The following is a 23148-nucleotide window of genomic DNA, read 5'->3' as shown; positions in this document are numbered from 1 at the left end:
AATGTGATGTTAAATGTACATTCATAATATCGTAAAATGTACGAACCTTTATGGTAGGTACCTAAAGGTGTGTATGGGGCTCTGTACATTCTTCCCCAAATCAAAAAACCCATGTGTCGGGTTGTGGTCTCGTGGTTAGTGCCGCGGACTCTCGAGTCAGAGTTTCTCGGTTCGAACCCACTCTACCACAATTTGATACATATTTCTAATAATGAGCCGCTTAGGCTCACAGAAATAGTATGAAATTGAAGTATTTTTGTAAATAATAAAAATAAAAATATTTGTCTTTCTAATTAAATAAATAAAATAAATATTATATATGTTGTCGACTATTTTATTTCACACGATTTAGTAGTTCTAAAATTTTACTTGATGTAAAGTAGACCCACTTTTAGTACAAATGCTAGCACAATGTATTATTAGTCTCAAATTATGTTTTTATGTATCATTTTGTTTAATTTTTAAAGGGGGATTTTCAATTCATTTGGTATTAATGTAATAATCGCTGATAATGCATTCCAAACCGATGTAAGCTGTTTTCATTACAAAAGATACAAAATTGTTGATGTGAAGGGCGCCCAGTTGCCGGATAATTGGGCAAGTTTAACAACATGGGACTATTTTGATGGGAGTGCCATTACCACTACTATAGGCGATAAACACAGGTGACCGCCATTAACGCAAATTGCAAATCCTCAGACAAACGCTCGCAAAAAGTTTAGATAAACGTTTAATGTCTAAAACTACCACTTACCAGGTTTTTTTTGTTTGCCCGTTTTGCACCTTGACATTTTTATATTGTAATTTCACTTTTACTATGTATTTTATGATTTTTACATAAATCTCATATGCCCTTTTCTATTTAAAATAATCAGTTACGCAGCTCGTACTTGATATTATATTTTTGGTGTCGTTTTGATATTCGTCGTATGGTACTTCGTCAGGACTTAACAGGAACGGTAGCATGCTCGGCTACCGTGCTAGAGGTTCCCGGGTTCGATTCCCAGGGGGGGGGTAAAATAAACATAAGTTATTTTTTCACTCTAATATTTATTCAATATTATCCTGGACTGGTATCTGAAGCGGTTATTAACGATCAAGATTACACTGCGTTTATATGATGCAGTGCCCCATGCACCATTGGGGTGCGGATAAGGGTTTAAAAAAAATACATACAAAGAGCACATATGTATTTTATATTAACAAAAACTTATCTTATGCTATATAAATAATCCAGAATACATTTGTACTTATCTGATATTTTTCTAAGGATTTACAAAAATTTATAAAATGTGTTCAGATATCTCTCTCTTCAAATAAGTCTCTCAGTACTTAACTTTAAATTAGTTTTCTTTTAGATAAATTAGATTGTAAAGCCTGGCATGATCAGGTTAATAAAAAAAACTTGAAAGCGATCGGGCCGGGAGTCGAAATAATCGGCGGATTTGTATGAGTGTTGACGAGGCGAAGAATGTTTGCAAAGACAGAGTAGTATGGCGTTATATTCTCTCTGCCTACTCCTGTGGAGAAGCGGCGTGACGGTTAGTTTGTTACTTTTTCGGTCGTAAAGCTTTTATGTATCATTCGATAGTAATTCTAGCAACACGATTCGGATACATCGCGTGGCCGACGTTGCATTACCGTGGCGCGAATGTTCGTTCAATCCTGTGACCTGTTGTGTTGCCTGCAGCCTTATACGTGACCACCTTTGAACTCCGGGATAAATATAAAATAGCTTTTCCCTTTTTATCTTACGGAGAAATTATTAATATGACCCAGTCACGTTTTACTTGCAATATTGCAATCTAATAATGACTTTGTTTTATGTGTTTTTAGGTAGTTACACTACTCTGATAAACCTATTACGTGTACGAAACAAGACCAAAAAGAATAAAAACATTATGTGTACACGCGGCTGTAGCGAAAAGCGAGACAGCTTGCAGAATCCCATTATTTTCCTCGGGGGCTCCGAGCTTCCCGTACCGAAGGAGCATCACATATGACGTAGTTTCCCACAAAAGCTTTTGCCTCGCTTCGTAGTACGTGATGTGTAAATAATACTTTTGTTTCGTCTTCAAAGGAATTTGCACTCCATCGAGATATGGCCGCGGGGCGTTTGGGACGATTCAAAGAGACCGGGAGCGATTCATCACCGCGCAAACCACGATGAAAAGATGAATCGCCCTTTGTACGGGAGTTCCGCTGGAATCGCCGACACCATACACGACGACGTGATGAACAACTTATGCGTGTTGATGTCTTACCCATCCTATTAAAAGTCTACGAGCGTAGTCTTTTTGCACTCCCAACATGCATTTTCTATTCCTTGATACGCATTTTTTATATTACGTATTACTATATGTATTTGTATATAATTTTTTGATCAAATTATTCGTAGATTATTAAAGCTGTTTATACACCAAACAATTCAAAATGAAATTTTGTATGCAAATAAAATAGTATTTTTTTACACGTAAATTATTTTTGATGCATTATCAGATCGAAAAGTCCAGATATTGTTTTCGAGTAACGTAAATAAGCTGATAATTAATTAGCACTATTTTGATTTTACTATAGAACGTTATACACTATTTTTAATTTACATTTTTCTTAGTAAATACCGGCAAATAGTGGTATTTACTAATTTTCTAAGTAAAACTTATAAATGAAAAACACTTGTTTTTTATCACTTGAGTATGTAAAATAAACTCAAGTGATAAAAAACTAGTTTCGAAAGCTATGCTTACATCTTCAGGTCTTAATATAGCATTAATTTTTATTTAGACCTGAAGATGGTTTGACCTGAAGAGAAGCTTCTGAAACTAGTCGTTATAATAAAATAAACTCAAGTGGTAAAAAACAAGTATTTTTCTTTCATAATTCCATCATGTCATACCACAAAGTGAATGTCGAAACAATAAATATAAGTAAAACATAAATTAAAATTGGATAGACTGTCGAATCAATTAATGACGTTATATCATTTATTATATAAGTATGCATTTTACACAAAAAGGTACATAAGAATTGAGTTTGATCCCCTGACTCTCATTTGTCCCTTAGTGATCACCTTAGCCTTCAGTCCGTAATATGTGGCTGCATTATTTATTGGCACTAATTAAAAGTGTCACCGCTCATGCATCACCCTTGGAGCGGGCGTGGAGAAGGGTCGGGCGGCCCGAATACACCCGCGGGGGCGGCTTAGGAAATAGGCCTAATGGGAGCCCAGATTGTTCGACCATCAACGGAGGTAGATATATTTTCATCCGCATTATTCCGAAGCTCTCGTCTTTTGTATGAACGAAACAAATTAATCCCAAGAACGGCCCCACGAAATGGTAAATTATCCCCTTTGTAATTATTTTCGCCCGGAAGGTATTATTTGGTTAACCTCGTCTTGTTTTGGTATCGTTTTGCTTTTAAGTTTATATTACGAGCGCGGGATTTCAACCGCAGTTCCTTATTTTTCCACATTTTTGAATCTGATAATATGGTTCACGTGTAGCCGATAAACACAACTAAGTTTGGAATGAGGTTCTTGCAATATGTATATTGTCTTAAACCAAATTAATCTGCTGCCTGACATATTGTACAAAGTTGTATGCTTAAAATTGAACCCAGTAAGGGATCCAAAATAAATGATCTGAATAAATACTTTACTCTTATTAAAGATATTTATGTTTTTACTTATTTATTTTTTTACAAAATTTTTAATAAAATTAGTATATAACCACTCACCGAGATTTTTACGTCTACCGGTTTCGAGACGTACCCGTCTCTTCGTCAGGACAATCACTAACACAGCATGCAAACAATACTACCCTTCACCACCATAGCACCATTTACACACTCAAAACTACACAAAATGTCTAACACATGCGATTTGTGTAGTTTTGAGTGTGTAAATGGTGCTATGGTGGTGAAGGGTAGTATTGTTTGCATGCTGTGTTAGTGATTGTCCTGACGAAGAGACGGGTACATCTCGAAACCGGTAGACGTAAAAATCTCGGTGAGTGGTTATATACTAATTTTATTAACATTTTTGTAGAAAAATAAATAAGTAAAAATGACTAACCACAAAGTAAATGCTTTAAATATTAATAATATTGAGAATATTATACTTATGTTAGTTACTTGTTATATTTTCTCATTTGTTTCCTTTAAACGTGCTTCTAACCTTAGGTTTTTTTTTAAATGCCTAATTACTGTACCCGTGTGTTGTGTTATATTCTATAATTCATTTTGCCCTGTATTAGTTTAATTTTTTTTTTACTTTCTTATTTGTGTTTCAGTCTTGTAAACGTTAATCCCAAAATGAGTACCTAATGGAAACTACCCATCGGGAATATTATATATGTGTCTCTTGTATATAATATGTTTTGAAATAAATAAATAATGTCGTTCAGAATCTCACGTAGAAAATATTTTATGTTACTTTATTTGCTATCGTGAAGTAGCCGTCGTTAGTTAAAAAATATTCGAGTGTGCTGTAGTTTTTTTTCATAAAAATATCCCGCTCGTTTTCTATTTTTCGCTCAAAGAAAAGAATATAGGGGAGATAGCTAGAAGGGGGTAAGTACCATTAGCCTTGGTCCAGCCTCTGTAGGAACCGCAGCCTAATTTGAAGCGCCTATTATATAAGTGCCTCGCGGTTGTCTCGTTAAAAGTCTTGTTCCGGGCTAGTTCTTATCTAAATGAGAGTAGAAAAAAAACGTCTGACAATTTTTCTCTGGCCCCCCTTTTTTAACGACATTTTACCGGCGATTCGTTTTGCCGATGTCACTTTTTACATGAGAAAATCAAGTGGGTTATTGTTTTTATTCCATTTGCGTTTATTGTTGTTACATCATATCTCATCCATTTCAAGATCAGCTGCTTAGTTTTATATTTTGTATACTAAAAGCATTGTTAACTTTGTGGTATGGTAATATAATATATAATAATTAAACCCTTATCCGCACCCCAATGGTGCATAGGGCACTGTTTCATATGAACGCAGTGTTATCTTGATCGTTTACACATGAAGGGAAGGTGATCAGCCCTCCGCTTCAGGTACCAGTCCAGGGTTATATTGAATAAATATTACAGTGAAATTTTTTTTTTTATTTATTTGACCCCCCTGGGAATCGAACCCGGGACCTCCAGGACGGTAGCCGAGCGTGCTGACCATTACACTACGGAGGCGGACAAAATTATTACACGATTAATGATGAGGAGTGTGTTGCTTAGTTTTTTTATTGTAAGAGTTGCCATTTATTATAATAACTTCGTCATAACATAATAGACGTCTCACGCTTCGATCGGCTACGACAATTGCTACGGGTTAAGTGATCTTACAAGTCTCAACCAGCGCACTTAATTTGGCGAGCGTGCCTCTGCTGTTTCAAGACCGACGGCGTGGAATGCTTTTCCATCAGTAGTTAAAAATAGTGAGAGTGAGATGATATTTAGAAAAAAAGTAACAATGCATTTGTTTGCTAAATTATTTCCACTATCTTATTTTCTTTAATTCACAACATTTTGATTGTGTCCAAATACTTGTTCACAAAATCTGGATTATCTCCAATTACAGGAGTTATTTTCATATTATTTTTTGACATCTCATCAAAGATGAAGAGGAATATGGAAGTCTGGGCATTTACGGGGCTGATGTTACACGTGTGTAAAGTGATCACTTAAACCAGCCTATGACGGTCGTCAGCCCCGTAAGTGCCCAGACTTCCATATTCTTCTTTAATTCAATCACAGTAAAGCGCCCTTGAGATAGTACTTTACAACAATGGATTTATTTTTGTGTATTTAAATATATTGTTTACTAATTACAATAAATAACCAATTAAATGTAGCCACAAGTCCACTTTAAAAAATATTCCTATCGTGATCCATTTGTCTTTCTCCCATTCAAATTTAATTTTTGTATAATTGTCAAACCGTATCAATTTCATTTTAATCTACATTTGACCCGATGATGGAATGATTAACCGGTTATCAGGAAGTAGTGTTTTTTAAAGTGGTATTACACAAAGTGAACGACAAATGATAAGGAGAGAATTATTTATTATTATTACTGAAAATATATATTTTTAATTCCATTTAAATTTATTCCATTTCTTAATTGATTCGCATTTAGTTGAGAGGTAGAGGAATTTAAGGCCCGCTTATATACTTATACGATATACGTTATAAGTAGTCATTCCAAAATTTGTATAGTGAAAACGTATATAGGTCCCATAATACACTTTTGTGACCTTTGTCCTTTTTGACCTCAACGTTTCCCTGAATTCTGGCATATTTTATTACACCAGAGATCATAGTCTACCTTCCAAATCATCTTTTTTCGGTATCTTTAAATTTTAGACTGTTGACTTTTATTTTCCATTATTTTATAATTCCGTATCCCATGTATCATTAGTAGACATAGAGTGATAATAGAAAAGTATGGGTGTTTTATTTTCGACTTGATGAACACATGAATAATTATGATCTTGTTATTTTTTAAATCGTTTTTATGATATATTTTTATTAAGAAATTCGTACTGTATTCGCTGGAACAAAATTTGTCACTATTAATATTTGAACAGTTGGTTAATACTGATAATACGAAATCCCCTTTCCCGTATTATATACATCAGATTTATAACTAAAATCCTAATTTATTTAAATTAAAATAATATATACATATCGTAGTCGTAGAGGAGAAAGTGACCAACTAACAAAACGTAAATGTTCAGGAGGGCCATTTAAGTCACTTTTGCTTGGCAAGAAAATAAACAACAATGCAGTTAGTCATTTTCAACAAGTCGATATATTATACTTCTAAGTTAAAAATCCTGTAGGCATTTTTTTCAGTGCAATATTAAGCTAGTAAATATCAAATAGTCAATCATCACGTTTTTGTAAAAAATGGACTGGCCAATTTCTCCTGTATGACTACGATATATTCTTTTACTTTAGTAAGGTTTCCAATGAAATGTAATCAGTTGCAGTTTTTTTCTGTGTTTTGTTTCAATTTTATTTTATTTTTTCAGCCAGTCTTTGATATTAATATTATAAAATATCAATGGCAAAGTATATAGATCACTTTTAAGTAATTTATGTAAAATAATATATGGCATGTGAACTTATAAGATAGATATTTACGGTCAATTAACTTATTGGCGTTTGTTATTTCCTCGGAATCGGTTGCGATACGGTTTCACTTGTTTCGCTTACCTGGCTCGAATTGTATAAGTTACACCGTAATTCAGCCGCTGGCTGTGTGTGTGGGGCTTTACTAACAGTCCCAATGACGGGGGTGGCGGCTATCAAAACACGAGAACTTTCCCACCCCCGGCGGCTCGCGGTCAGCCTTAATCCGTGTTTGGTTTTTGCCATGCTACACACTACTCATAGTACCAACTATTCATTCGGGTACCTGCGCACCAAACAAAGGTCATGCGGTCTAATTCATGCTCTCCTGATACTTGCTAATTTTCTCTTCTAACCCTTATGCATGGGTGCATAGGGCACTGATTCTTATTGACGTTGTGTTATTTTGATGAAGGAAAGGTAATCAACCCTCAGCTTCAGGTACCAGTCCACGGTAAAATTGAATAAATATTAGAGTGAAAAAATCGCTTGTATTTATTTGGCTCCCTCCCAAGGAATTGAACCTGGGACCTTCAGTACGGTAGCCGGGCGTGATGACCATTACACAACGGAGGCGGACGATAATATTCATTTTTAAAATGTGATTTAACATTTTGACATGATTAATCACATATCACATATGCGAGTATCAGGTTGTCTCGAAAGTGGTCAGGTTTAGGAGTCGGAACAATTGGCTGGTATCTATGAGGACATGCATGAATATGGAAGATTGTTTGCAAAGACAGATTGGTGTGATATTCTATTCTCTCTGCCTACCTCTGCCTAGTAAGTAAGTAAGTTTATTAAAAATGTTAGTAAACCAACTTTTGAAGGGTTACTTAAATACACGTTGACTAAATACATGTTTATTTAAATTAAACACTTGAATATACCACTTAATGAGTTTTATTTATATATACGACTAGTTTCAAAGATATTTTCATCTTGTGGTAAAAATTAAAACTAGCGAACTAAAAATATATGAAGGGGTATATAAAGGTTAATAAATATAATCAACATCGTTTATTTATCCATTTAAACTTGTATGAAATTTTAACTAAATTTTGTAAATTGTGTTGAGTTTTGGCGATTCCAAAATATGATATGAGTCCTGTTAGTTGTTATCGGCCTGTTCATTCGGAATCATTTCTTCCGTTGGCTAATAAAATCCGACTTACATACATTAGGAACGTTCATTACCCTTGTATATCTTATTTCTTATTATATTCTTGTATATTTATTTTTTTATTGTGTTCACTAAAAAAGCACATAAATAAAAATCGACTTTTGCGTATAGAATTTCGTTTAAAATACTTTTCGTCGAAATTCACTCATGACTGTATGATCCGGTCGTCTCAATGACTGACCCTACAAACTAGGGATAACGATAGGGGTCGAGATGTTGAAGTTTTGATCACTAGTTTCTGCCTACTTTGAGTATACGGCCGTCCGTAGATCTCCCACTGAAATTAAGCTCATTTTCCTCGAAATACGGTTCACGCTCCACTTGTTTGCATTAGGTTTTGTTAGACCTTAACCGAAAGCCGCAGAATGGCCATGGTTTATATTTCTCCCGGATGTTGAGCATGAGATATACCAGCAGTGGTCAACCTAAACCGCCCACGAGTTACCCACTGATAAAAACCCTCTAATACTTGTGTTATTTTAATGAGCGTTTTTAAGTTACTTTGACTACGACTAGCATCACGCCGTTTCTCTGCAGTTAAATATTAAAGTGAAAACTTTATTTTTATTTTCACTCCCCTGGGAATCAGACCCGGGACATCCAAGCGCGCAAACCACTTCACTGCGGAGGCGGACGACTATACTATTATACTATTATGTTATGCTAACTACACGTAATAGTTAGCGTGAATAGCTACCGTGCTGGAGGTCCCGGGTTCGATTCCCAGGGGGAGGTGAAAATAAATATACGTGTTAGTGATTTAACACTCTAATATTTATTTATTATTACGCTGGTTTGATCATGTAAGTAGCGATTGCGTTGCCTTATTGTAAGTAACGATCAAGGTAACACTTATCTCACTACGATTCAGTGCCCTATGCACCATTGCTAGCGAATTAAGGTTAGAAGTAGAAGAAGAAGAACTACACGTAAATAAAATTGATTCTTTTGACGTTTGCAGAAATAAATCTTACGGTAAAAGCAACGATTGCCAGGCATCGTGATTTGACAAGGGTTTGTTGAAAAGTAGTTACCCATATGACTTATACATTTGTGATGCGCATTCAGACGATCCTGCGGCAATATGTATGCAAATGTCTGCCGAAAGGATATCATGGAAGGCACAGGGGAGGGTCGGCCCCGCTTTTGTCGTGCCATCAAACACGCCCCCCGCATTACCATTCTTTCTGTCAATAATGCCCCTATTCTCGGAACTCTTCACCTATGTATACTCAGATGTAGTTAAATATGCCTTGCAAATAAGGTTATCGATCTAACCGCTCGCATACCTGGCCCTAGAAAACTTGCCGCTTTTGCATTTTCATAGTTTTACCTCTAAATCCTGGAAAAATAAGAGAGCGGAGATAATTATTTTATCAATCTTGTTAGTGTCTTTTTTATGTTTGACTTTGAATATGTCTTTCGATTTACTTGCATATCACTGTATAAATTCAACAGTTAGACGTCCGGTAAAAATCGTATTTTATTTTGGTGTATGATTTTAGTAAATTTAAAATATTTGTACTTTAAAGTTATCGATCTGAACCCCGAATGAGCTAATTAATAACGCACAAATGAATTGATTATCACCTAGTTGAAATTCGCATTTCGACAAAAAATCGAGTATATAATAGTGTGAGTTCAATAACAATCGGGTCGAGGAACACTTAACACTGGTAAATCTGCTACTCATAAAGTGTAACGATACTATTAAGGTAGAAATATTTAAATAAAACGAAATATGATTTTACTGAATATTTTACCGTTGCATTAATTTAGCAATACTAACAAGTTTTGTTACTAGAAATACAACTTGATAATTATGTTACATTTGAACTAAGGATGTTGTTTTAAGTGGATCTGCATAATCTGGGTTCATGAATCTGAATGGATAAATCCATTAATCTCTTTTGATATTACCAAACGTTCGATCTGATGGATATTAGTCATTTTTTATCCTTATAACGGCGCACAATTTTTCTCATTTACGAAAATATTCATTTTAAATCGTCGTATATCTGAAATTAAGAAAATCTTCAGTCAATTTCGACATAAAAGTTTTACACGATATCTTGATCTACACGATAATCGTGTATGGGTTACTTTACTTTACTTCAATCGGTTGATTTTTTTCCGTTACTATCCTGAACCGAATCGGAAAACTGTGAGCCCCCGACGTGATTGTACAATATCTGTTATTTGTCTGCCATGTGTTGATCTGCGACCGGAACCCGAAGCGCCCGAGAGGACGGTGACGGCAGACCTGCCCTCTACCAACGGGGGCGGGAACATCTCCGACTTCTCATACATCCAGTACCTCACACGTAAGTCGGCCCGAGGCGGACCGAACCGAAGAGGATCAACTGCCTTATACTGATCTCGGCATATTTACAAAACCTCCAAGAGGGATCTTAGTCTAGCAGCTTTTATATTATGACTGTTTTTCATGTTAATTTTCCGCTACATTCATTGTTGTTGAAAATTATAGTTATTGCACCGTTTTTTTATTATTATTGTCAACATGTTGTTGTCGGGACACTTTTAAAAACGTTTTTATTTTCCTAATTGTGCGTAGGGAGCGGGTCTCGTATAAATACGTTTTTTTCGGAATCGTTGTGTTGGTTGTTAACAGGGCACGTATGTAAGCGCAAAATACCACATCACAACTAATGATTCAAGTGATTACTTCAAATGGAAACTACACTATTCACGGTCAGGTACTGTCCAACAGTAGGTATCATAAATATTGAAGCTCAATGAGGGTAGTCAAATTTCATAAACATTTGATGCTAAATTGATTTCTTGGTTATTTTTATGTGATGTTGGTCGTCTTGCCTGTTAGATTTTAGTTTTGCAGTGCTGGTGCTTTTACGTTGCTACACATTGTTATGTTCAAAATTCATAAACTATGAGAATGATATATTCTTTATTATTCTATTATTTTGTATTTTATGAATAATTTTTCAAACAACAATACATGTATCTAGGTATGGTGAATACTACATAGAAACATTCATCACAAAATATCAAATATTTTCGAAGATACGACGATTTATACACAAATTTATAATTTTTGAAAAATACGTAAAAACGGCCGCTCCTGGCTCTAATTAGCGCGCAAATCCGCCCGACGACAATGTGTTAAGATATCTTGAATTTCGTCTCTTTCTTACGGCTGACGAATATTGTAACTATCGCGTCATCAGAGTAAGGCAGCTGGTCCTTCTGGCAAACATTAAGAGCCACGTACGGTTTTAAAGAATAAACAACGCGTTTACGTTATTTTTCTCTTACTAGCTGGAAGTTTATCGCTTCAGCTTAAACTATAGTATGGATTAACATTGAACATACGATAACATTTTGGGTTTTTACGTACTTTACTTTTATAAACCCTGAAATTTCTAAAATTGTAATATTGTTTTTCGAGTAAAGCCTTGCGTAGTTCTATTGAAAATGTTTGTACGTGAAATTTTTCGGAGTTATTTGAAAAACATATTTTAACACTAAAAGTATGCTCTATTGTTATTAGATGATAAAATAAATCACCTCGTTATTTCAAAGTCATAAATAAAACATTATTAATTTTGGCGAATTCCGTTTTAGCTTTATTACCTCTGCTGCATGTTGAGTAAATACACTAAAGCCAGTGATCGAAATAATTACACAAATAATATATTTCACGTATTTCAAGTTAAACACGAGCGATTGATAAAGTTCGTATCTATTTATTTTCAATGTTGATTTTACCGAGCTGTAAAACAAACTACATTTCGTATATTTGTGTTTTTGGTTGACTTTCATCAAACTATTATACTGATAACATTATTTATGTATGAGATGCTGTGAAATTTTACCGAGCACATTTTAAACTTTGTTTAGATTTATCGATAAGTGGTGACATCTATACCATACTTTTCTTAATTACTTTTCGCTTCTTTTTTAAACTTTCAATCGGTTCGTTTTATTCCAGAAAGTAAGCAACATAATAACGTTTCGTTTATTTTAAGTGAAGCGGGTGGCTGAAGTGGATAGCAATATTATTATGTCAAAGAGAAAATTTAACCGAGTTCCAGAATGTCAAAGGTTAGGATTAGTGCCAGTTTGTTTTTTTTTTACACAGCCGGATCCGTCATTTAAACCGTCATTCGACCCAGTAATTATGAAATCCACCCTAAAGGAACTCGATGCAACGCGAGCTTTTTATAATCTACACCATTTATTTTGTTTTCTTTTTGATTTAATTAAATTTTTTAGTAAAATATATATTTTTTAACTATCTGCATACGTGGTGTCGTCTTCTTTTATAAATAATAAATCATTTTACAAATAACGATAAATATTTTTGACAATACTTACTCTTTTCAGTATGAGAAATAAACTCTTTGTATTTTTAAAACCAATCTTTATTTAACCGAATTTATTATACGATTGCCAAAATCGGATCATCATTATTCGGCTTTGGAATCGTCTTCTTACAATAAATCTAAACTTTCAAGATTTTTATAAAATACATAAAATATTATTAATAATAAATCACAATATACTCATCAGTAATAATCATCATCAATCAATTACTTTATAATCAATCACTAGCAATAGTAACATATATTGATCATAAATCATTATATCTACTGTTTAATCGATTACTGGCATTATTTTTCTGTGATATATAAACAAAATAGTACCGTAGAACGGGGCTACTTAAACTTTGATGTGTTACTTGCGCCCAGTACAAAAAAATAAATAAATCTGTATATCGTAGTCGTACAGGAGAAAGTGACCAACTAACAAAAGGTAAAATGTTCAGGAGGGCCTTTTAAGTCACTTTTGCTTGGCATCAAAATAAACATCAATGCAGTTAGTCATTTTTACCAAGCCAATATGTTATACTTCCAAGATTAAAATCCTTTGGGATGTTTTCAGGGCAATATTATGCTAGTAAGATATCAAATATTCAATGATCACGTTTTTGTAAGAAATGCAGTTGGTCACTTTCTCCTGTATGACTACGATATGGTCTACAATAATGAACGTATCGACACGATTCATTGTTTCCCTGACAGGTGACACTTATTATCACGATACTTCGATCGATACCACGATCTAAATATTTTTTCTGTACTGGGCTCCAGTAACACATCAAAGTTCAAGTAGCCCCGTTCTACGGTAATTACAAAATATTTCCGTATGTGAGTTTGTCGACTTTCCGCAGTTATATGGTGAACTGGTAAGCATAAGTGTAAGTGTTGAGAGTTTTTCGTGTTGGCTGTTCCTAAGTATCTCCATTGTTGCAGATCCTCCCGAGATCACGACGAAGCCTCGCAACCAGCAAGTGAGGGCGGGGGGCATAGCCTCCTTCTACTGCAGCGCCAGGGGGGATCCGCCCCCAGTCATACAGTGGAAGAAGAATGGAAAACGTGTCACAGGTAAGATCTTCTTCTCTTCTTTTTCTCCGTCTTAGTCCTCATCACTGAGGGTTGTGACCCTTGTCGATGCAATGACTCATCTCCAGTTATCCCTGGACTGCGCTGCACGTAGCCCTCCAACAAGCGAGGTGCCTGCTGCTGCCTTAACTTGATCGGTCCATCATGTGGGGATCTCCTCTCCTTCTCTTCATCTCCATGCTACTTATCATAACTAGTCGTTCTAGGCTATCCTCATTGCTACGCGAAACGTATTTAATAACCGTCGTGTACAGACATTGTCCAGAGTCTAGCTATCCAAATCTAATTTCTGAGATTAATTAACAAGAGTAATTCCTAAGGTAAGATCATATGCATTCAAACGTAAAAATAAAACGTTTGTAAAATAATGTGGGGACATTTGTATTGCACGGCCAACCCCAAGGTAGACGACTCCCAGACAGACCACCAAAGAATTTCAATTTCAAACTAATTTGAATTTTGCCAACGCAAACTATTTTTAAATGGACATCTTTATCTCAACTATCTGAAGATCGCTATTACGAAAATTCCACTTTTTACATGGGGACATCTTTATCTCAACTATCTGAAGACCGCCATTACGAAATATCCACTTTTTACATGGACGATCTCGTTCGAAATAGACTTTACTTACATTTTGATTAAACAGCTACGACAGGAAGTCGATAAAATATATTTGGAGTCGTCTCGAGCCGCGAGAAATAGTTAATTGCATCTCTTCTCACGCATGAAGTGAAATTAATTTATTTTGCCTAACCGACTTGAGTGGGTAAATGTTTAAACTTCGTCTTCTCAGGAATTCACCTCAATTCATTCTTGGGTGGGTGGTTAAATTCATTCTTGCCTCAGGGGCATATTTCTACGTTTACTATACATATAATAAATACTTCCCGCTAACCTACCGCCACCCCGTAGATGAGAATTTTAAAGAAAATAATGTTAGTGTTTTTTAATATGTATATGGAAATACATATACATTTTTGACATCTCAACATAGATGATGAAGAATATGATGGAAACCTGGGTGTTTCCAGGGCTAATGACCTTTTATAGACTGATTAAGTGATCACTTTACACGCGTGCAACATCTACCGTTCTACCAATGATTGACAACCACACTACTCAATTTTTTGGACGTCATATATATATACACTGTACACGTGAGTTCACTAGAGCCATCTCTGTTGAATTGAGAAAGCGTTAATTTGGGACCCTTTTATTTGGATGAATGCAAGATTTATTCAGTATTTGGACACACTTAAAGTGTTGTAAAGAAAATATTTATTTTTAACAAAATGTCTTAAATTATATACATATGTATGTTGACTCGCTTGTTTATTGTTTATTCCTTCTGATTTTTACATATTTTGTTTTTTTTTTTGGTGATGTATCACTTTGAGAAATGTGTGAATTTTTCTAAGCTGTAGTCTGGTTAGAATCAGGCTTTAAATTTAAAAAATAATGTAAAATAACGATAGTACAAGACGAAGAATGTCAGCACGTTGATAAATTTTAAGACTAACAAACAAACAAAAAATGAAACGGATTTGCCAATAGCAATTAAGAAGTATAATGGGTTCAATCTAGCTCAAAGGTTACTAATCTTTTTTGGTCCCATTCCTCCTCAGAAAAAGTTGTATTTTTCAGCTGTCTACTTTTCGCCAAGTCGATGTCGTTTCACTTTTTCTTCTATAATTTCTCGGCCCCTTTTATTCAGCCGTCTTTAAAATTTTGCTATTTATATTAATATAAAAAAAACAGCGAATCTTAACCCTCGCATAAGTATGCTCTTACCCGAAATCATAACATTATTTCTTAATACACTTTTAACTCTTGATCGCTCCTCTAGTCGCTTTTTTAGGGATGCTATTTCCCGCGTTGGCAATTACCGATCTAATTCATCAACTTGATCAATCAAAATACAGTTTTAATTATTGTTTTTAATCTAGTTTCACATTCAATTATATATTTTTCGAGTCGGAATCGGATCAAGCTGACTAATTGAACTAAACACTAATCCCATTCACTGCCTACACCGGGGTACATCTAGAAAATTTGGTGATGGACTTACAATCTTGTATTTATTTGATTGGCAGTGACAGGTATATTGAATGCTTTTAAATGGAAATTCACAGTAAAATCGGGATACAATTTTATATTGTTTCACATTTTCAATAAATTTCGCAACTTTGTTAAAAAAAAAATAAAAACAATGCTTAGCAAGAGCAGATCTGTCAGGAAGCCTAGATGCTTCTGTATCAGATCTGGGCATGCGGTGGGACAGCTTTCAATATATATTTTTCGATCAGTCACTAAATTCATACCATACATGAAGTGTGTAAAAAAAGAATTCAAAGGGTGGTTAATTAATCTACTAGTGTAAGTTTGACTTTAACCTTTGTCAGGATAGACAGCCCCATTTCTATTTCCGTGATTTATCGATCAAAATTTCAATGAAATCAGCGCTTTTTTTCTTCTTCTCCCATAGGAATTAAGTAATAAGCACCGAGCGATTTTATGCTGACAATGGACAAAAGAGAGGCGACGACGCTTCGCTGTCTCGCCAGATTTATGGTAACCCTGTCGGCAAAGTGTTGCCATGTGCTGCCGGCAATTACCGACTGCCTCGGCTATGGGAGAGCGCCATCTGCCTTTCATTTTATTTTTCTTCATTTTATATCTTCTCCATTCGAAGTGTACAACTCTATAAAGATATTTTCCGTCGTCCGTTTTTATTTTTAAGAACAAAATCTTATTTCGCTTATTGAGTTTGCTGTAATGGGCGTAGTTTTCTGTTCTTTTGATGCTAGCTGTATGTAGTACCAGCAGATGCACTAGATTGTGCCTTTAATTCCGATTTCTCTCTTTGCCAACCAAAATTTCATAACATTTTTTACGTCACAACACAGCTAAAGATACACTGGTTAATTTAAGTTGCATGCATCACGTTAGTCCATTTTAAACTCATATTTCAGATACTTTATCTTGAATTTTTTCTTATTTGTTTTTAATGACTGGGAAAATGCCGTCACGGGTTTGATTCCCGACAGTTATAAAATGAATTCAAGAAATATTTGTTGGTCTGGTGTATTTTTCACAGTAAATAAATAAATTACCATCCCTATCTTAACATCTTACTTTGCAAATAAGCTTCTTAAATAAAGCTTTTGCGGGTTATTACTTTGAATATAAAAATAAATACATTGACGACAAAAAAGATACTTTTATCTATAAAGCTTATATACATTTGTGTAATAAAACATGTTTGCCCCATTACGCAAGTTCTTTTTTTCGTTTTAAGATGGAAAAAAATACCTGATTCAGCAGATTAACACCTAAAGCGCGATGCCCTCAAACAAAACGCGCCCAGCGGTGGTGGGTCTGATCTGACCCAGTACAGAAATCGCCTTTTAGGCGTTTTTCGTCGGGTTTTTATATTTTATGTATTATTCAAAATAGCCTACATAGCAATACGATAATGTGTCATAAGTTTTGTATGAGAATTTTCAAGTTTTTGATAGTTTTGAAATTAAATTATCCAAGAGCATCATTTTACATCCAAACGCGATCGCGCGCTGCGGCTAACTAATTTATATACTCACTACTACCGCGGAGCATGTCACACGCGCATGTAGCATGGTTGGCAATGAAGCAGTGGTTGTAAACATTTTTATTTTTACTGAATTCAAATAATTTGTGTTTTTAATTTTATAACTATATTTTAAGTCAACATCATAACAGATAGAATTATTAACAAAATGCAACTAAGTAATTATCTTCAAATATAAAACGTGGCAGTTAGCTCCAAAAACCAAAAAATGATTCTAGGATTTTGAGTTAATATTTCAAGATAAATTTTTGTCCATAATGCAATTAAAATTCATTTTAAATACAGTGAAAATATTTAAATTTTCATTGAAAAATATATACGGAATTGCCCAAAATGGTGTAAATATTCATTTAAAGTTCGCCATTTCTTACATAAACATTTTGCGGGTTTTAGAAATTATGAATACAATTTTGTACGAAACCAAATAAAACTAATTATTATAAAAATTTTATATACAAGTTCGTTATACAAAATAGGTATGATATTTAATTTTATTATTGACCAATAAATTATTACCAAAAAATAAGAGGACAAATAAGAGGTACTTTTCTTGTTGAAATCGATGTTTTTATCACTTACTGACATTTCTTATAAAACCACGTTTTCCGTTGCACTTTCAAATTCTGAATCTAAGGTTTTTGAATTCTAAATCACTGTCATCTGCACTATTCTCTCACTTTTCTTTCACTTTTGGAACTGTCTAAAAGTCGTTCAATCTCGTCATGAGATAATTATTTTTTTCCTGCCATTGTGGTAAAGTGTCGAAAAGATTTAAAAAAAAATAAAACTAGAAATCGTTCAAATATAAAACAGTTTATTGTGAAGGTCTGTGTTTTGTAATATTAATATTTTTTAAATGTAGATTTACCTTATAGTTTATAAATATGATATTTAATCCGTCATACAAGTAAACAAATAAATCAGTTAAAAACAAATATAAAAAAAAATAAACGGAAACAATCGCCAAAGATTGACAATGTATGCTTTTGTTTTTGGGATTTCAAAATCACGGCAGACGGCACACTAACACATTAATAGCGAACAACTGACCTTACTCAATATGAGTTTTGATATTTTATTTGTTTTTTTTTTTTAAATAACTCATTTGAATCTGGTCCGATAATTTTCGTTTGTATCTCAATTTGTAGGTAATTTTTTGAAGAACGATTACACTCAAGGAAAACGACGTAAACAAATTACCTATTACATAATCAATAATTTTCCTCGATGGTGGGTCTGACCAGACCCACCATCGCAGAGGAGGTGTTAAAAATAGTTTTCTGAACATTATAATGTTTTTAAATGATATAATTCTTTTACTACAATTTTTAAATTAGGACATCACTGGTCTAACATTATTCAATTATTTTTCTTTAACAATTTTTTATTAGTTTTACTCTAGTGAAATTTCACAACTTCGCATTGATTTTTTCGTATTTTTAAATGATGTTCATCTTGCAGGCATGCAGATCTTTAACCTCGCAAATTTTTACCTTTTAGGAACGCAGTCTCGCTACCACGTGCAAGAATACCCCGGAGGTGCGCTACTCCGTATAGACCCCGTGAGGGCGGGCAGAGACGACGCTACGTACGAGTGTGTCGCCGAGAACGGGGTCGGTGATGCGGTCAACGCCGAGGCGATCCTGGCTGTGTTCGAACGTGAGTACCACACGCCTCTATTTATCTTTTTTTTTATCAATATTTTGTAAAATTCAAAGTAGGACCAAAACGTGGGAACGATCCTCTTTATCGATTTGAACGATCTTCACATATTGTTTGGACGTAGATTTCCAGGACCACGCAGCCATTTTCGACTTTGTCAATCAATTTCGAGATTCAAACGATGCCATATATTTATAACAAAAAAATCATTGCAAAACCTAAAAATAGTTAAATTTCAAATAAATCAATCAAATGACATTTTTCTCAAAAATGCGTGAAATAAATATCTTCTTATTTTCCTGGCTCCATCCGAACTTATCGTCTTTGTAGACTGTTAGTCGTCCTAGGGTTGTAGGTCCTATAACGTCACCTATATCATGCCTTCGAATCGTGTTATCTTTCTTAATCACCAAATAAATATAACACTGGTGAATTCCATTTTTTATCAAATTAAAACTAAGATATTATTAAACATATGTAAACTTTAGGATCATTATTAAACTGTCATTATTCAAGTTATTTACTTGATTGAATCATGCTTCATTTGATATTTTGTATTAACTTCTAATTTCTATGCTGATGAAAAGCAACACAATTATTTTTGTCAAATATTTTAATGTCATTAATTAGTTGAAATACCCTTACACTCGCGTCGGTTAATATCAGGCTTGATATTTCCTAAAACACTATACAGAATGTTGGTCTGTGTAGTGTAATATCGTGTTCACCGGGATGCTAAGTGCTCGGTACGCAGTACTCAATATACTCGGGTCGCGTGACGCTCGGCGTCGCGGGCACAGAATGGAGGCATCGCATCTCTATTTAGCATTGTGTGCCGGCGCCGGCCGCGGCCGCCTATTGTGCGGCCCCAAACTTTCCGGACAATACTTGGGAATTGTTCGGATCTCACAAAAGGTCGAGAGAGCGATCTATTGATTATATCTTCTGCGGGGATTGTTATTGGCTTTGTGCTGAGGGATATCCGGATCATTGGGGCCGGGTATCCGATGTAAAAAGCGGTTTCGTTGTACAAACACTATAGACGTAAGCATCGCCGCCGAAATTGTATTCCTTTATGGTGTGTTATTTTGACCCAGATGTGGTGCTTCTTTTCGATGGAAAGTTTGGGCCTGTTGAAACAGCTTTTCTCCCGTCGTAATCTCGGCTTCCCTTACGGCCATTTATCCGCCGACATACGACAACGTAAAAGGAAAACATTTTCTAAAGAAAGAAATAGATTCCGAATAATTTCTGTCTATTCGGTATTTTCCTCAAATGTAAGACCGCTTATTAATTTTGACAACTGATCTTATTTAGTGCCGAACGATATATTGAGTGTTCGATGAATTTTCTAAACATTTCTATCGCAGGTATACTCTGGAATAGATACATAAACTTTCGTAGAATATTGATCTTTCAGAATTTCGGTCGTATATTTGACATCGTCTTCACAAATATTCCCATCTTTAATCCCCGAAGGGTAGAAGTTCCAGATGAACCTCTGATGCTCCAGCCGCGAGTCTCGCAATACGGTGACGTCTCAATATAAGGAATGAATATCCTTCCCAACCACCAGGGAACGTCCCGTACATGTGCTTTTAAAAGCTTACGGAGGGGGTTGTGTTTCCTTTCCGTGTCACGCGAATATATGGTGACGCGAAACTATCATGCAATATTCACATATTGGAGATGTTACGATATGCTTGTGCCGTTTGTGCTACGAAGAAAATGAAAATATAATGCTCCGATACTATCTAAAAAATGGAGATTCCCGCTTCGTGCGGTACCTCCAAACCTCGAAGGACCGCGATCTAATCTTTAACAGAAGCCTAAAATTGTTTTCGGATAATTTGAAAATAGTTATCGAATATTCCGGGAGTATTATATAAATTTTGCGAGATTTCCTTATCGCGACAGAGTTCCTTCCGATAATTGAATCCAAATTCCGTAATACTGTTTTATAGCATCGACCGCCTGTAGGACTACTACTATGTACGTATTTTGAAAGTGTGATTAATGTTTGAGTTTAAACGATACTTATGTATAAAGTATTCGAACATCGATTACAGTTTGGACCGAATGCTTCTCTGGATGTGCTGTAAAATTTCAATAAACGCCTTGCAGACGTTAGATCGAAAACCCGGCAATAAAACGGGGTGTTTAGAAACGTGCTGTGCTTTGTGTAAATAAATGGCAAAGGCGAAACGTGGGATGTGGCATTGGAAAATATCGTAGGAGATTTAACTTAAAAGGGTTCGCTGTAAATGATTGAAAATATGATTTCATTCATTCCTCAACCTGTCGCATGTCGATTAGAAATGATAGCTTTTTAGAACATCTTTCTAAATTATTAGTTTTTGCCAATCGTTGCGGCCGTATTTCGTTGCTTTTGTGTACTTCCGGCATATGCTGAACAATATCAAGCTGGATATTGATCTGTTCCATGTGTCTGAAGGGGTATTCCGAAGCGGGATTTTTCTACATCTTTAACAGGAGTATTTTTGCTTATTTTCGATTTTTGGTTAATGTTGACGCTTTTAATTTTAATTTGTAATGTGTATGTTAATTATAAATTGATAAATTGAAAATTGAAAATGAAATTAAATCGAAAAATATCGAAATTCTCGTTCAATACCGTCGATTACAATTATTGTATACGTGTTTTGTAATTAAAGAGATATAAATTTGATGGATAGATCATTTTTCTCGGTAAGGTTGTTTCGGATAGGCGAGCTGATAAATTAATTTCGATGTTCGAAGGTTTCGGTTGAACGTCGATCAACTGTATAAAGTTTTAACTGTAATTGAGAACCGATACCGAACTATCTTCCTCTACGGCGAAAACCGCTAGCTTTTGTCCAAACTTTGTTTAGATAAATATTAGACACGAAAATGTTTTTCTCTGCATAATTACGCTTATAGATTATTTCATCCCTGTATTTGTTTTCTTTCCTTCTAAAAATATCCGACATATTTCTTCTAATTATTTTCATTTGTATATGTACCTTCTTGTTCCTGGCTCGATCCCAACTTATCGTCTTTGTAGACTGTTGGGGTCAGTTCTCCTCGTCCTCAGATTGTAGGTCCTTCTATCATGGACATCGTCACCTAGTCCATGCCTTCGAATCATGTTATCTTTCTACAGCATCCATGAATTATTTTTCATTTATATGTGTGTATCGTCTGTTCAATGCCTTTTGTAATTTACCATATCTTTTTATATGTATATTCATATTTAATTACTTAGCGTAATCTGATTTTATTTCCTGAACGCTGGAGACCGCCATGGGTACGAAACATTTGCTTACAGAATACATCCGTGTGTATTATTAGACAGAACGTAGCATGTCTTATGGTTATTGCATATTTATCGGATCCTACAAATTCAGAGAGCACATTTACCGAACTGCAGTGAACATCAGACATTTACAAACATAGGATATACGTACTGTCAGTGTTGGTTTGCTACTTCGGCACGATGGTGCTATATTGGACCTGCAGCTATTATATCTGTCGTACTTCGCAGTTTATGTTGGTACCCGAAACGAACCGAAACACTCGGACAGCTGATAAGCGCAGTGAGAATTGTAATAGTGGATAACACGTTAACATTATTACTGTATAGTAAAACCTAGATATAACAGACTTATTGGGGGGAGGGGGTGTCCGTTATATAACAATGAGTTTCTCTTCTCCGTCTTGTTCCTCATTACTGAGGATTGTGACCCTTGTGGAAGCAATGAATCTTCTCCAGTTATCCCTTGACTGCGCTGCACGTAGCGCTCCAACCACCGAAGCGTCTGCTGCTGCCTTAACTTGATCGGTCCGTCGTGTGGGGATCTTCCTTTCCCTCTCTTCCCCTCCAGGCTACCGATCACTACCAGTCGTTCCATGGTATCCTCATTGCCACGCGCAACGTTTAAAATAAATCAAAAAACTTTTTGTCTGAAAATATGATCACTGTATTTAGATACATACACGTGAAGTCACGTTGCTATTATTTTGCGCGTTGCGCTTGCTTTCGGTAATCCTGCTTTGAAAAAGGACTCAAGTTTTGTTTGCACTTTTGAAGTTTGCTGTTTTTATAATCAACTCTCTAAAATTACGAAAATTTGTAA

The 23148-nt window shown here is 35.0% G+C and overlaps 1 protein-coding gene across 8 annotated transcripts in view; it reads left to right on the top strand.

Annotated features, from left to right (window-relative positions):
- Positions 1–23148, top strand: part of Lar (tyrosine-protein phosphatase Lar) — a 232476-nt gene that overhangs the window by 124249 nt on the left and 85079 nt on the right. For all 8 annotated transcript variants that reach the window (XM_088257182.1, XM_088257179.1, XM_088257176.1 and 5 more), the window contains exons 4-5: positions 13609–13740; positions 18869–19027. In XM_088257182.1, coding sequence (XP_088113308.1) covers positions 13609–13740; positions 18869–19027 — 291 coding nt within the window. The remainder of the gene's footprint in view (positions 1–13608; positions 13741–18868; positions 19028–23148) is intronic.

The sequence above is a fragment of the Brachycentrus maculatus genome, unplaced genomic scaffold, assembly GCF_059751285.1.
Source record: "Brachycentrus maculatus isolate JH-2025_06_01 unplaced genomic scaffold, ASM5975128v1 h1tg000073l, whole genome shotgun sequence".
NCBI classification, from domain to species: Eukaryota; Metazoa; Arthropoda; class Insecta; order Trichoptera; family Brachycentridae; genus Brachycentrus; species Brachycentrus maculatus.
The sequence above is the reverse complement of the archived record's forward strand: the minus strand, read 5'-3'. Positions and strand labels throughout refer to the sequence as shown.